Below are 14,576 nucleotides of genomic sequence, written 5' to 3'. Positions count from 1 at the left end.
AGATGCTAGTGGCAGCATTGAAACATATGCCGCTGCAGGAGGAAAAAAGGGATAGTAAAATTGAAAGACACATTGGCCTTTTAAAAGTATGGGCTGATGTTTTTGGGTTAACGTGCAGCATAAACCCAACTAACCCCCTCACACACACCCAATTTTCTGGGATGATCGCTTCACCCCTTCCCCCACCACGTGGCTAACAGTGGGGATGATTTCTTTTCAGCCACAGGCAAACAGCCCAGCAGGAATGGCCACCTCTGAATGTCCCCTTAATAAAATTCCCCTGTTTCAACCAGGTGACCATGAATGATATCACTTTCCTGAGGATAACACACAGAGATAAAGAACGGATGTTGCTTGAATGCCAGCAAACAACAGGACCACACACTGCCATGCTTTGTTATGCAATGATTCAAGACTACGTGCTACTGGCCTGGCATGGTAAAGTGTACTACCATGGAGGACGCAATGAGGCTGCTCTCCCCAGAAACCTTTTGCAAAGGCTTTGGGAGTCCCTCCAGAACAGCTTCATTGAGATGTCCCTGGAGGATTTCTGCTCCATCCCCAGACACGTTAACAGACTTTTCTAGTAGCTGTACTGGCCACAAATGCATCCCAAGTCTTCGGGGCAAATTAATCATTCAACACGCTTGCTTTTAAACTGTGTATTATATTTACAAAGGTACACTCACCAGAGGTGCCTTCTCCGTCTTCAAGGTCCAGGAGCCCTGGTTGGGAGGGTACTGTCTCCAGGGTGATAAACAGTTCCTGTCTGTCAGGGAGAACAGCTTCTCTGCTTGCCTGGTGTGTGCTATCATCTTCCTCGTCCCCAAAATCCTCATTCCTGTTGCGAGAGACTCCCTTGCAGGAGTCCACATATAGGTGTGGGGTAGTTGTAGGGGCACCCCCTATAAATGCATGCAGCTCATCAAAGAAGCGGCATGTCTGGGGCTCTGAACCCGAGTAGGCGTTTGCCTCTTGGGATTTTTGGTAGGCTTGCCTGAGCTCCTTCAGTTTCACACAGCATTGCTGCAGGTCCCTGTGGTAGCCTCTGTCCTTCATGCCCTTGGAGATTTTTTCAAATGTTTTGGCATTTTATCTTTTGGAACAGAGTTCTGATAGCACGGATTCGTCTCCCCATACAGCGATCAGATCCAGTACCTCCCGTTCGGTCCATGCTGGAGCTCTTTTGCTATCTGGGACTCCATGGTCACCTATGCTGATGAGATCTGCACGATCAGCTTGCCATGCTGGTCAAACAGGAAATGAAATTCAAAAGTTTGCAGGGCTTTTCCTGTCTACCTGGCCAGTGCATCCGAGTTGAGAGTGCTGTCCAGAGCGGTCACAATGGAGCACTGTGGGATAGCTCCCGGAGGCCAATACGGTCGAATTGTGTCCACACTAACCCAAATTCAACCCAGCAATGTCGATTTCAGCGCTAATCCCCTCGTCGGGGAGGAGTACAGAAATCAATTTTAAGAGCCCATTAAGTCGACAAAAATGGCTTTGTTGTGTGGACGGGTGCAGGGCTAAATCGATCTAACGCTGCTAAATTCAACCTAAACTCGTAGTGTAGACCAGGGCTGAATGCTAAAGTTGTGCTGCAAGTGTAGACAAGCCCTCAGATTATTCCCCTGTGAACTGGAACTGTTTAGTGATTGAAAAAGCACATTAGCCTGAGGCCTGGGCACACTATTTGAAGTTTAAGACTTGTGCCAAAATCACAGATTACAATCAGAGTGAATTTTAATTACTCCATTCAGTTTCAGTTGAATAGTGCATTTTTCTTCAGTTGCATCATCAAAATGTTGTGTAGTGTTGCTGTATGGTTTTAGCAGCTGCTGTGGTCCACACGTGAGATAGCTGCATTTCAGCACCAAAATGATGTTAGGTGCCGTACTATTCCAAATGTTTGTAATAATAGAAATAAGTGATTCTGACAATGTCTATCACTTACAGTGGTTGTCATCAAATTTTTTTACATTTCCAGTTTATAAGTAATTACCTTCACAACAGTATTTGTACTATTCCCTTTCCTGTATAGATATGTAAGGCACTTTAAAATGTTTACTGAGCTATACCTGGCTGACGCTGTCCTGGGAAGGGGTTACACAGTGGGCTGGGGTCTAATAAGAAAGGTATCAAATACATTAGAAATGTTTGAACTGGTATTGAAATAGGCTAGCAGTTCAGGCAATAGGGTCTGTGCGTTCACTTCTTATGTTCTCTGCCTTTGTTTTTTTCAGTATGGTAACCTGCATCTTACCACCAGTCCCAGGGCCCAAGATAAAGGGACTTGATACACATCTGCTAGAGGTGGGTATTACTAAAGAATATAGTGGAATTCAGTGCTACATACTTTGCCAAGCTTTGTAATAATGAATGCAACAAAGATGGCATTTGCATTTAATACTGGAACAAGCCTAACTAGGTACTTTATAGCTTAAATTTGTTTGAGGAATAAGTAAAATGGCCAGGTTGATTATATGGACAGGACATGCCTTTAAGCTACTGCCTTCACTGGGGGGGGGGGGAGTGGATTTGAAGAGGGGTACCAGCAGTTACTCTCAGAGGCATTTTCAGAGTAGCAGCCGTGTTAGTCTGTATTCGCAGAAAGAAAAGGAGGACTAGTGGCACGGGTAGAATTTCTGGAGGCAGAGGACAGTGAGGATCAGCAACTGATGCCAAGTCATGAAAAAGGTCACCCCAGTGGCTGTCATAATGCCTCCTAGAGCACCAGGGGCACTTAATGCCTGAGTGACTCTTGTCAGCTCTTTTTTTTAGGATACAGTATATGCTTCCCACAATGCTCTGCTGTCCAGTGGAGAAGAGGTGGCTGGGCCATAGTCTTCCATCATCCTGTCCTTCCCCTCCCCATGGCTGCCTAGTACCATTGTCATCACTAGATTCCCCTGGTCCTTTTGTGCCATAAGCACAAGTTTTGGGGCTATCTGGCCCCTGAACAAGGGGTTCACATGAGGTGCTTGTAGGCTCCCACTATGTTTTGTACCAAAACAAGGTTAGGTTCAGAGTAGCCTTAACCGTATAACTGCACACGTTACAGCAACTGCAGCATTCAAGCATGTTTTCCATGTTATAGGTGTAGACTAATCACTGCGGTCAGGGTGGGAGAGAAATACTAATAACTGATAAATCTTACAGTTGGCCACAAATGCGATTGTAATGTATATTGTTACTATCCCCTCAGACAGGGAGATCCGATGAGTTTTTGAGTGCTCTGGGTTGCCAAGACTTCCCTCCAACATCAGACTGTGAGGACCTACTGGTAGAATTTCTGGAGGTAGATGACAGTGAGGATCAGCAACTGATGCCAAGTCATGAAAAAGGTCATCCCAGTAAAAATATGAAGTTAACACACAAGGAAACAGACAGTGACTCAGGGAGAGGGAGCTGTGACAGCCCTTTCCTGCTCTCTGAGAGGAGCAGGGAGCCCAGAATTCCTCCATCAGCATTTCAAACACCAGATATCAGTGAAATTCCAGAAAATAATGCGAGAAAAAGCAGCTGCAGAATTCAGAGCACAGACCTAAAAGAGATTATACCTTATTTTAGCATTGGTGGTGCAAAGTTATCTACAGGGCCTGGAGCTCAGCTACCTAACAACCAGACTCCTAAATGCTCCTACCACAACATTACGGATGTTTGTAAGATAGCCATTGGCACCATGAATGTGAATGTTTCATCAGTTTTGGGGGGAAATGAAGAAAATCAGTCACAATATTCTAAACCCACTGAAACCATCAGTGAGGAAAAACTGGACAAGAAAGGAGAAGTGGAGAGCTTGCACTCCAGAGTTAACCAAGACAGAATGCAATTGCTGCCCAATGAGAAGTCACCTTTTTTGTCTGCGAAACTAATGGATTATGTAGAAATTCACAAAGTCAACCAAGACGGGGCGTTAGCTGTATTACCGAAACAGAAAGAAAATAGTGGCAAACCTGAAAACTGTACTGTCCCTGGAACCAGCAAGGAATATGCAAAGGTCTCAAGAGTTGTGGACAACAGCATTCTAGTAATAATACCAGTTTCAAGAGTTCAGACCACACCTATGTTTCAAGAACCTCTGAAGGAATCTGTTCAGAACCTTCAACAGAGTCAAACAGAGAAAAATATGAGCCATTGTTTTACAGCTCCAAGTGAGTGCAAAATAGACACTGGTGGATTAGATTACCTCGATCCAACTTCTTTTATGTGCTCCTTTAATTAATTGAAAGTTTGATTATCCTTCTTCAGGTAACACTACAGAGTAAATTAAATCCAATTAAAATGGAATGTTCTTGGGTTACATAGAATTACATTACTAAAGCTCAATTGTAGCTCACACCTTTCTATGTTTTCTACTAGCTGATTGCAGAACAAATTTTTTCATTTTCTAATTGTGATTTATAGATTTTCTTCTGTTAATAGTTATGTACAGTAAAACAAAAGCACATGGCATGGTTTCTTGGAAAACCCTTACAAATTGGGGTATAATAAAGAGAAAAAAGGGATTTGTAGGTTTATGTAATTAGAATAAATAAACCTCAGATCATTAAAATAGCTTTTCAATTTAGGGAGAAAGGACAAAGAAGTGGATATTTTGTGCCATGGAAAACTACATTGTAAACAAAATTATTGAACTTTGCATTTCTTCTGTTATTTGATGAAAACTAGCCAAATATTGCAGGTTCAACAAAGATACAAAATTTGGGGAGGTCGGTCAGTATACCATGAGTAAGGCTAAGATTTTATCACGGATATTTTTAGTAAAAGTCATGGACAGGTCACGGGCGATAAAGAAAAATTCACAGAAGCCATGACTGTCCATGACTTACTAAAAATGTCCATGGCAAAATGGGGAGCTGCGGAGTCCCCACACCACCCACATGGCTGGGCAGCTCAGAGCTCCAGGGGCCCTTACCACCCATGGGGGCTTGGGGCTCCAGGGTCCCCCACTGCCTGCGGTGGATCAGAGATCCCAGGGGCCGCAAGCTGAGGGGTACCTCCACCACCCTCGGGGGGGGGGGGGGCAGAGGGACCCTGCAACTCCCAGCTGCTGTGGGCTGAAGTCACAGAGGTCTCTGGAAGTCCAGGATTCCGTGACTTGCGCAACCTCCGTGACAAAATCGTAGCCTTACCCATGATTGTTCATACAGTTCCTAGACCATGTATACTGCTGATGAACTACTATGGCATACAGTGTATTTTTTCTTAATGAATTCTAAACACTGGTATAGGTTTTTCTATTATATATTTTTTTCAATCCTAAAAAAAAAGTTAGTTTTTTGGATGTTGACGATTTCACATATAAAAGATAATACTGTATGTTAAAGTAACAGTAGCAAAGCAGTAAATTATTCTCAACATATTTTCCTGCTTCCTTTCAGTATGATGAATAAACTACATCCCACCCATCTCTTAGCCAAATAGAACTAAACAATGTTCACTTTTATTGAAAGGAAAGAACACTATTTGATAGACTGCCTTATTGTACATAATATAAAAATCTACTTTAGTAAAAGCCCATGAGTTCAACAATGTATTTTTGAAGACTATTTTTCTAAAGTAAAAATAAAATATTTTCTAACTTCCCAGAACTATTTACCTACCTGACAACTTCACTGATTTTTTCTGCTAATGCAGGAAGAGGTGATAAAAAGTGAAGCTATCATTTCAATAGTGAAACACCAAAATAACTAAAGGAGACTTGTAGAATAATGAAGGATATGAAGTAACTTTTGAATATATATTTCTAATCGACTGTAGATGTAATACAATGAATTGAGAATTAGTTAGTCCATTTATTTTATCAACTATTCCTGTAAAACTAAGTGGAATGTTAAGTTCTGGGGGCTCTGTCCCTCCCTAAATTGCTGTCTTCCTGCTGGCCTGTGGACTGTTCCATACAAGTAACTGTGTAAAGTCAATCCGCAATGGAATGACATCCCCCTACATCCTAACACAAAAGATAGGCTTTTCCCTGAGCCAGGGAGGACATTTTAAAGAAGTTACGTTTGCCAAAATGGATGTCTCCCTGTCCAAGCTCAATAGGATGAAGAGCCATGACCCCTGACGTCAAAGAGCCTCTACTCTGCTAAAATTAAGAAGGAGGAGGGGTCATAGATTTGGTCTGGGGCAGTTCCCCCCCTAATGAAAATGGAGCAATAGAGCCTTCTGCCATTGCTAGTAACTGAGGCTGGCAGGAAGCAGCCCAGTCACCCCAAAATGACAACTGGAAATAATGGCACTCCTTTTCTGACCCTCTGCCCCCGCCGCAAGAAAAGCTTTATTTTCTAAAGGAAAATACAGTCAAATGATGATGTATTTGTCTCCCTTGCAATTGGGCTAAGTACAGAATATACTTAGCTAAGTAACATCCATAGGTATAGTGGCCCAGTGAGATGGGGAAGAAGGTCAGGCTGAGGATAGCGCATTGTGTTGTGCAAGTGATGGGAAATATATTTACAGGACATGCACACACCTTCCCCATCCCACCCCTTCCCCTCAACAGTTCTGGAGTTTTCCAGTAGGCACCTTTTTGGGCTTGTGCACTGAGCCAGCTGCTTAGCCAACATACAGAAGGCCACATCTAACAGAGCCCACACATACTACCTTCGGGCCATAGGAAAGCCCCTCTTTGTTCATCTGTCTACTTAACTCTGACACAGTAAGACTTTGGAGAGGCATTAATTGTAAAAAGAACACAATGTTATGTAGATATCAAATACACTGTGTGTGTCTGTCTCTGTCTGTCTGTCTACACAGTGATCACCCTTAAACTATTTTACTTTGTTGTGGATAACTAGATTACTTTACTGCACTGTTTGCAGTATTTTCTCTACATTGTATAGGGAATGCCATGATTATTGCAGTGAAATTATCTATTATCAAAAAGAAAAGTTGAATGTTTTTTGGGGGGGAGCAGGAAGGATGCACACTCGGTTAATACACAATGACCCTATCTGTCTCTGTTTGAAAGTTCTTTATCTGGACTTCAGTTTCCTAACTGTGGATCTGGTACAGTCAGTTCCAATCAGACACTCTCCTTTTGTTATTACTGATAGTCATACCTAAGCCCCCAAAAAATTATTAAGTATATTAGGGCCAGATTCTCAGGCTCACTCTAGGCCCTATGTGTCTGATAGTAAAAAGGCAGGTTGCTCAGCCTGTAGATTCCCCTTACATAGGGGAAATCTCTGGAGTAACATTCAGTTAGATAGCATAGGGGGTACAGCCAGGGGAAAAGCGATGTGCCTCTGGTCCTAAGAAGTCATTGTGTCCGGACAATCAGTCACAACTTAGAGCAATCTTTAGCCTTCTCGAAATTTCATTATGAGTTCAGTCAGTCCATATCCCAAGGATCAGGGTTTTATACTCACTGCTCACCTCTGTTTCTGTACTGTGCATTGCCTGGCTGGACCAGATAATCTGGATCATTATGATTTTCTGGGCTAGGTCCATTCTAGTTCCAACATCCCTCTGTTAATTTGAAGAACTTGAGATGATAAGGCATTAAGAGACGTATTTTCAGAAACTTGACACATGCAAACCCCAAATTGCCATGAGGAGAAAATGGGCATTTTTGCCTATAAATACAGCTTTGTACACACATAAAATGGAGGCCCTTTTGAACATTTGGTCTAAAATACTTGTTGTGATGCAAACAAGGTGCCCAATCTCTCTCTCTCTGTGGGAGATCTCATATACAGATAAACAGACCCAATGGCCCAAACCCAAAGGGAGCAGACGGACCATGACTGCTATTCCATACATCAGTTGGCAGAGCAGCTGTGGAAGGACTGCAGTGCTGCCTAAAGCAAGTCCAAGGACATAGATTCTATCCTGCTTCCCCCCCCCTCATGACACCAGATCACCGTGGCTTTGTTCAAAGAGGTTAAATTTCAGCTTAAGTGAATAAGCACTCTCCCTGGCTGGTTTGAAGCAGCTAGAGTGTAATTCAGTCTAAATACATCTCTTGAGTGAATTGTTCGAGTTTCCTTTTTTTGAGGAAGCGAGCGGGGGAGATGTTAGATAATTAAATAAGGGTGTTCATTTGGAAAATCATTTGCATATAAATTCTCAATTCCATGTATGTGTGTATATATGCACACATTTAAGTAGCAATTTGATTTTAAATAATAATTCTTCTTCTCTGGATGTGTACCTTCCAAGAGCCAATGGAGTTGTGCAGAACATCATCCTCGAATTTGATCCGTTGACATTTGGAAAGTACATGTGCACATGAAGTTGAGAATAAAAAAAATATTCTTCAGTCTGATACTCATATTTATGGCTCTTTGGATGTTCAGTCATTTAATCTTCATAATTTCAAATAGGATTTTTATTTACAGCTGTTTAAGGAATATGTTCTCATGTGGGAATAAAATGAGATTATATTACAAGCAGTGGTGAGCTGGAGCTGGTTCACACCGGTTCACTGGAACCGGTTGTTAAATTTAGAAGCCCTTTTAGAACCGGAGGGGATCTGGGGTGGGGGGGGCGCGAGGAGGGCCGCCCATGCCGCAGCAGGTAACCTGGGAAGCATGCAGGGGAACCGCTCCCCACCCCAGCTCACCTCTGCCTCCCTGGGCCTGAGCACGAAGCCGCCGCCTGCTTCTCAGCCCTCCCAGGCTTCCCATGCAAACAGCTGATTCGCAGGAAGCCGGGGGGTGGAGAAGCAGAGCGGGGCGGCGTGTTCAGGGGAGGAGGTGGAGCAGAGGTGAGGAGAGCTGGAGTCGGGCGTGGGGCGGGGAGCTGCCGGTGGGTGCTCTGCACCCACCAAATTTTCCCCATGGGAGCTCTAGCCCCGGAGCACCCACGGAGTTGGCACCTAAGGCGCCACTTTTGATATGATCAGTGGGGGGAGCAGCCGCTCCCTCTGTTCCCCCCTACCTACACTCCCCCGCCCCTAGGAGCCAGGGGGACCTGCCGGATGCTTCCTGGGAGCTGCCCCAGGTAAGCACAGCCAGGACTCCCCACCTCGCCCCCCCCCGGCAGGTCCCTCTGGCTCTTAGGGGCGGGTTGGGCACCCACTACAGTGGCCCACGAGACCCTCCTGCCCGGTTCTGGGGGCAGTCAGGGGAGGGGGATGGATGGGGCAGGGGTCCGGGGGGGGAGTGGCATCAAGATACGTGGGGGATTGGATGGGGCAGGAGTCCTGGAGGGTGGGGGTGGGCAACGACCCCCTCGTGGGGTGAGGAGGGAACCAGCTGTTAAGATTTTGGCAGCTCATCACTGGTTACAGGTACCTATAAATCAGGTTTCTGCAAAGGCACCTTACACTAGCCTAGAAGACGACTTCTCACATCACCTCTGATAGACAGACAGATGGATGAACTACCTACTAGAATTCTTCCCAATAAATAGCCCTCCAGCAGTTGCTTTGCTATTCAGATCTCTCTCTTGGAAAGATGGTCAAATAGGCTCCATGCTTTTTCTATGTCACGTCTGTGAATATGTTAGATCAATAGTGCACTACTTTTTAAATAAAGTATAAGCTCTAAAATGAAAGCATAAAGGCTCCACTGAAAGATGCTAATTTGTTTTCTAAAAATACACTAAATTATTTTTAAATGTTTTTAAAATTAACTACCTCCCCTTTGGGCTAAAAACAGTTTTATAAATAAAAGATCTACTTTCCTTCAGTATTGAAAAAGATGATGTCTTATGCTTTTAAATTTTCTAATTAGGCTGTTTTTGTTTTAGCAGACACATTTTTGATGTATGGCCCTGTATTTTCTGTGTAATGTTTGGTGCTTTTAAGTAGTTGTCTATGTGCTTTAGTGAATTTGGGACATGTGGTCTCAAAACTACCTGTCACATGAAAAATATGATCTCTGAAGAGTGCTCTTTATGATGAAATAATCCTTTACAGTCATATTACATACAAATGTACATATCTGTCCATAAACAGTACAAATATGGGAAAGTATGTGTCTATAGAACAAAACTGAATAACAAACCTGTAATCATAATGCATTTGTGTTGAAGCAGTGAATGCTATGTAAATGCTTTGATTTATGTCTGTCTAGATAGCTTGAACTACAAATGCACGGTAGCTTTACACTATTATTCAAATATTTAAAGTACAGTAACAGCAGTTAATTAAAAGTGAATATTCAGCTTTTACTTTCCAACCACTAAAGCACTGTGCATGTGGAGTTCTCATTAGGAAGCCAGCTAATGTGCTTAGTCATTTTTCATTAACTTTAAACAACTTGAAAGAGTTATACAGGGAAACCAAAGTAACCTTGGCCAGTTAATGGATAACATATGTCCTTTCTAAAGCCATAGTCATGTTGAAATCAAGCACATGTCATGTTTTTAGGCTCCATATTTTCAAAGGAATCACTACCTCTGGTTTTTTTTCTCCCTTTAAAAAGGCAAACAGAAGCATTTCACTTGAAGTGTCAAATTGGAAATAATTATTGTAGCAAATACAAAAAAAAAAAAGCCATCTTATGTTACAGTTGCTTTTGTTGTATGACAGCCTGTCATGGAGGCACCATTAAAAACCATTTAATCTGTTGCATTAGAACAATTAAAATAGATTATTATGGATACATAGTGAGTGAGGTGGGATATTTGTGTGAAAAATTACATGTCTTTTCAGTTCATTGGAAGGCCCAGACTGGTGTGCTGGGCATCTGCCATGTTTCTGGTGTGTCAGTCTCTTTCCTGGGCTGTGTGGCCAGTTAGCTGGTCACTGCTGCTCCTTTACCGGTGCCCAGCTCATCAAAGGTGAGTGAGCTGAGTGGTTATAGATATTCAGGTTCTAGGTCAGACAAATTGACCTGAGCATTTATCATAGTGTTTGCTGTGCTCAGACACCTGCTGCTAGGTTGAACCTCTTCAGCCCTTACCCTCTCACTATGTGGTAATGGAGAATAGCCACCCCTTTCCCAACAGTGAACTCGCATCTCCTCCACCAACACCACCAACCAAAAAGCAAGACCCTTGGCTCCCATCTGATTCCCATACCTATGGAGGTGAGAAAGGGGGGCTGTATTTCCTTGCTTGGGATTGAGGTAGAAATTCCTGCTGCTGTGGCTCCCAAGAGTCTCAAGACTCTTGTGGTATCAACAGCTACATCTCTTCCCTCCATTTTCTCTAGACCAGGTACCTGCAGGATGCGATGAATACATGCTAGGTAGGGGTTAGAAATAAGTGATGCATAAGAGTTGTTGCAAGTGAGTAGAATGAGAGAAGAGTGCAGATACGAGTGCTGGGCAATGCGGAATGAGTGAGTGGATGACTGAAACGGTAGGATATACTAGAGCGGGGGTATGTCTACAGTTCGAGCTAGAGATGTAAAATTCAGTTCAAGGAGGCATCCTGCACTACTGTACTCAAATTAGGCAGGAGGGGCTAGCTGCCTGAGTACGTACCTACCATCTTGGATGGGTGCATCCTCAGGGCGGCTAGTCCCTGCTGTCATTCGTGCTGTGACAGCTACACTATTTTTAGTGTAGCTCCATCAGTGCTAGCACAGGTATGTCTCCTCGAGCTGGAAATTACAACTTCCTGCTCCAGCACAGACGTACCCACGAGAGAGGAAGTGACTGAGTAGGATAGTGGTGAGAGTGACTCGGGAAAGTTGGAAAGTGCATGAGAGGTGAAAAATGGAGGCAGAAGAGGACAAGGGAAGAATGAGAAGAGGGAACACTACTAAACGAGTTTGAAAGACAACATTGTGGAAGGAGAGAAGTACAATACAGGGAAAGAAAGAATGGAACAGGAATAATGAAAAGGGGATTATTAAACATTAAGAAATTAGATGTTAGAAAACAGACAAAAATTCAATGGAAAAGAGACACCAAAACATAAAATAAAATGAAATAAAAAGTGACAAAGAAAAGGGAAGAGAAGGGATTAGACATTGCTATGGATAATGAGAACATCTACAGCTACATTAGATAGTATAAAATATATAAGGGATAGAAGCCCTCATGTTTCAGGGCCTAGTATAACAATAACCAGTCAGATTTATGAGGAAACTTTCCCTCTGGGTTAGTTATTCCATAATGATCCTCTCAGGGGTTTCTTGCACTTCCCTCTGAAGCATCTGATACTGGCCACTGTCAGAAACAGAATACGGGAAGAGCTGGACAACTGGTTTGATCCAGTCTGGGAGTTCCTATGTTCTGAATAAGAACAAATGCAAGGGAAATATAGTGGGCCAATTTTTGCAACTTTACTCATTTGCATCATTTAAACCACACACCCTATTTTAACTCTAACGTTCTTGTTTCTCTTAAGTTGTATTCCTTTTTGTCAGTCAAAGTATGTGGCATCTTGTCAGCCTCAAGCAGTGAAAGACTGATGATTCCACTAAACAGGCCATTGAAGTGAAAAGGAATCATTTGATTTTTCCTGTGACAATATACAAATCAGGTATCTTCTAAAGCAGAAAAGATTCATCTTGCAGATAAATTTTCAAAGTTGAGAGGTATGCGATGGAAATACAATTTTATTCCCATTCAGCAGAGTCATTCCTATAAAAATTCCTATACCCAAACTTTTGGTGGGGCCTAATGAAAACAATATGCTAAAAGTTAGGCTTACAATACGCACTGCATTGTTGCATGTTGAAGATGCAAGGGCGAAGGGAAAGACTGTTTTCTCCCCTTCTTCCTTCCCCCCCCACCAAGGGTGAAAGCCCAGATAACTACCTGTGATGCTACTAGCCCTTTGGCTTTCTCCTGTCTCAGAGACTTGCTCTTTATTTAAATGGATCTTCTTCATTGGTGGGTGATGCTGCTCTTAGGACTCCCTCATCCTGAGAGCCCCCAACTCTCACTGAAGTCAATAGGAATCAAGGGCTCTCAGAAACTTCCAGGCAAGTATCCTATAGTAGTGAATTCCCTAAGCTAAACCAGGAAGACTAGTGGCATTGATTGATTTTTACAGGCTGCTGGAAATCCTTGTAGAAATCATTTCTAGAAAATATCCCATATGGCTCACACAAGATAGCACGTCTGAAAACAATCTGACCCTTTTGTTAAGCCCCACAATGATGCATCCACCTTTTACTAGCATTAGTAAACATGCATGGAGTAGAATGATATTGGGCCATGTTCCTTAATGATGATGTTATGGTGCTTTGGCTACTAATTCATTCTCCTTCACGCCAAAGGGAAAGGAAAGTCACCCCTCTTAGGGTCAGATATACCCAGACTGACATTCTTGCTATTGCTCCTGCTTTTGCTATTACTGCTCATTGTCCATCTTGGAAAACAGTCTTTCCAGCATGACTACAAATGCCATTTTTTGTTCTGGTTAACAGCTGCATCAATCCCATATATGAGTTACATTGCTCAGGGCTTGTCTACACTTACCAGAGGACTGACGCTGCAGCAATCGATGCATCGGCGGTTGATTTAGCGGGTCTTCTGGCGGTCGATTTAGTGGGTCTAGTGAAGACCCACTAAATTGACCACTGATCGCTCCCCCATCGACTCCTGTACTCCACTGGATCAAGAAAAGTAAGGGGAGTTGACAGGAGTGGACCCCACAGTAAGTAGATCTAAGCTAAGTTGATTTGAGTTATGCTATTCACGTAACTCAAATTGCATAGCTTAGATCTACTTTTCCCTTTAAGGTAGACAAGGCCTCAGAGATACTCAGTGTCGTGTATCTGGGATTCTGAAACTTCCTTCTTGGTACTTAATAGATTTAGTTTTGAGTCCATGTTTAAAATGTAGCAATTCTGTGAATGCCAGTGTGAATGAATACTGTCCATAAAAAATAACTAATAAACTTTATGGTAGCTAAAAATGTCTATTTTCTCAAGCTTCTCACATGTCATTGTTTGGGCGCAGAACAGAGGGAGGCTGCAGAATATCTGTTTCTTGCCCAATTCCTGCTTGATGCGTCACATCAACAGGTCTCTTTAAGAAACTGTGGCAAATTGCCAGCACTACTTTGATGGGTCTCGCACTTTCTCTTCTTGGGGAGAGTTCAGGGCACCATTTCTCGCCCCTGAACTGGGGTATTAACTGCCCCACTAGTGTTCTAGAGGAGGGAAGTGGAGAGGGAGGGACCCAGGCCCGCCCTCTATGCCGGGTCCCAGCCCAGGGGCCCTAGGGATAGCAGTAGACCGCTTGAACTAGCGGTTCCTTCCCCTGGACTACTTTCCTCTCCTGCCCTTCAGCTTATGGGGCTTCCTTCCCTCCCTCTGCAAAAACCAGGTGTCCCTTTACCTAGAGTCTTGGTCTTCTTAGCCCACCGCAGCACTTCTCCAAACTCTCCTCTGCTTCCCTCCAAACTGCTCTCTGCTCTAACACCAATCCACTCTGCTTCAACTCCTCCAAACTGCTCTCTGCTCCAACACCAATCCACTCTGCTTCAACTCCTCCTCTTATCTGATTGAAGGAGGGGGGTTTTATCAGGTGACTAGCTTCAGGTGCTCTAATTGGCTTCAGGTGCTTTAATTAATCTATAGCAAACTTTCTTCCCTCTCCAGGGAAGAAGGCTCCCTTCTAACACTCTCCTGCTGCCCTCTGGCCTGGGCTTTCCTTGCTTTTTGCCCCTGCTGTAGTTCCCCCGCCCCCCGCGACTGGGCCAGACACTTTTTCTTC

The 14,576-nt window shown here is 43.5% G+C and overlaps 1 protein-coding gene across 23 annotated transcripts in view; it reads left to right on the top strand.

The window, feature by feature from the left end:
• The window catches only part of PRLR (prolactin receptor), a 308,636-nt gene extending 303,615 nt beyond the window's left edge, over nucleotides 1-5,021 (top strand). For all 23 annotated transcript variants that reach the window (XM_078852729.1, XM_078852735.1, XM_078852731.1 and 20 more), the window contains 2 exons: nucleotides 2,244-2,313; nucleotides 3,206-5,021. In XM_078852729.1, coding sequence (XP_078708855.1) covers nucleotides 2,244-2,313; nucleotides 3,206-4,225 — 1,090 coding nt within the window. In that variant the 3' untranslated portion in view covers nucleotides 4,226-5,021. The remainder of the gene's footprint in view (nucleotides 1-2,243; nucleotides 2,314-3,205) is intronic.
• The last annotated feature ends 9,555 nt before the right edge of the window (nucleotides 5,022-14,576 follow it).

Source organism: Lepidochelys kempii, chromosome 5 (assembly GCF_965140285.1).
Source record: "Lepidochelys kempii isolate rLepKem1 chromosome 5, rLepKem1.hap1, whole genome shotgun sequence".
NCBI classification, from domain to species: Eukaryota; Metazoa; Chordata; order Testudines; family Cheloniidae; genus Lepidochelys; species Lepidochelys kempii.
This window is presented reverse-complemented; position numbering and strand designations above follow the sequence as displayed.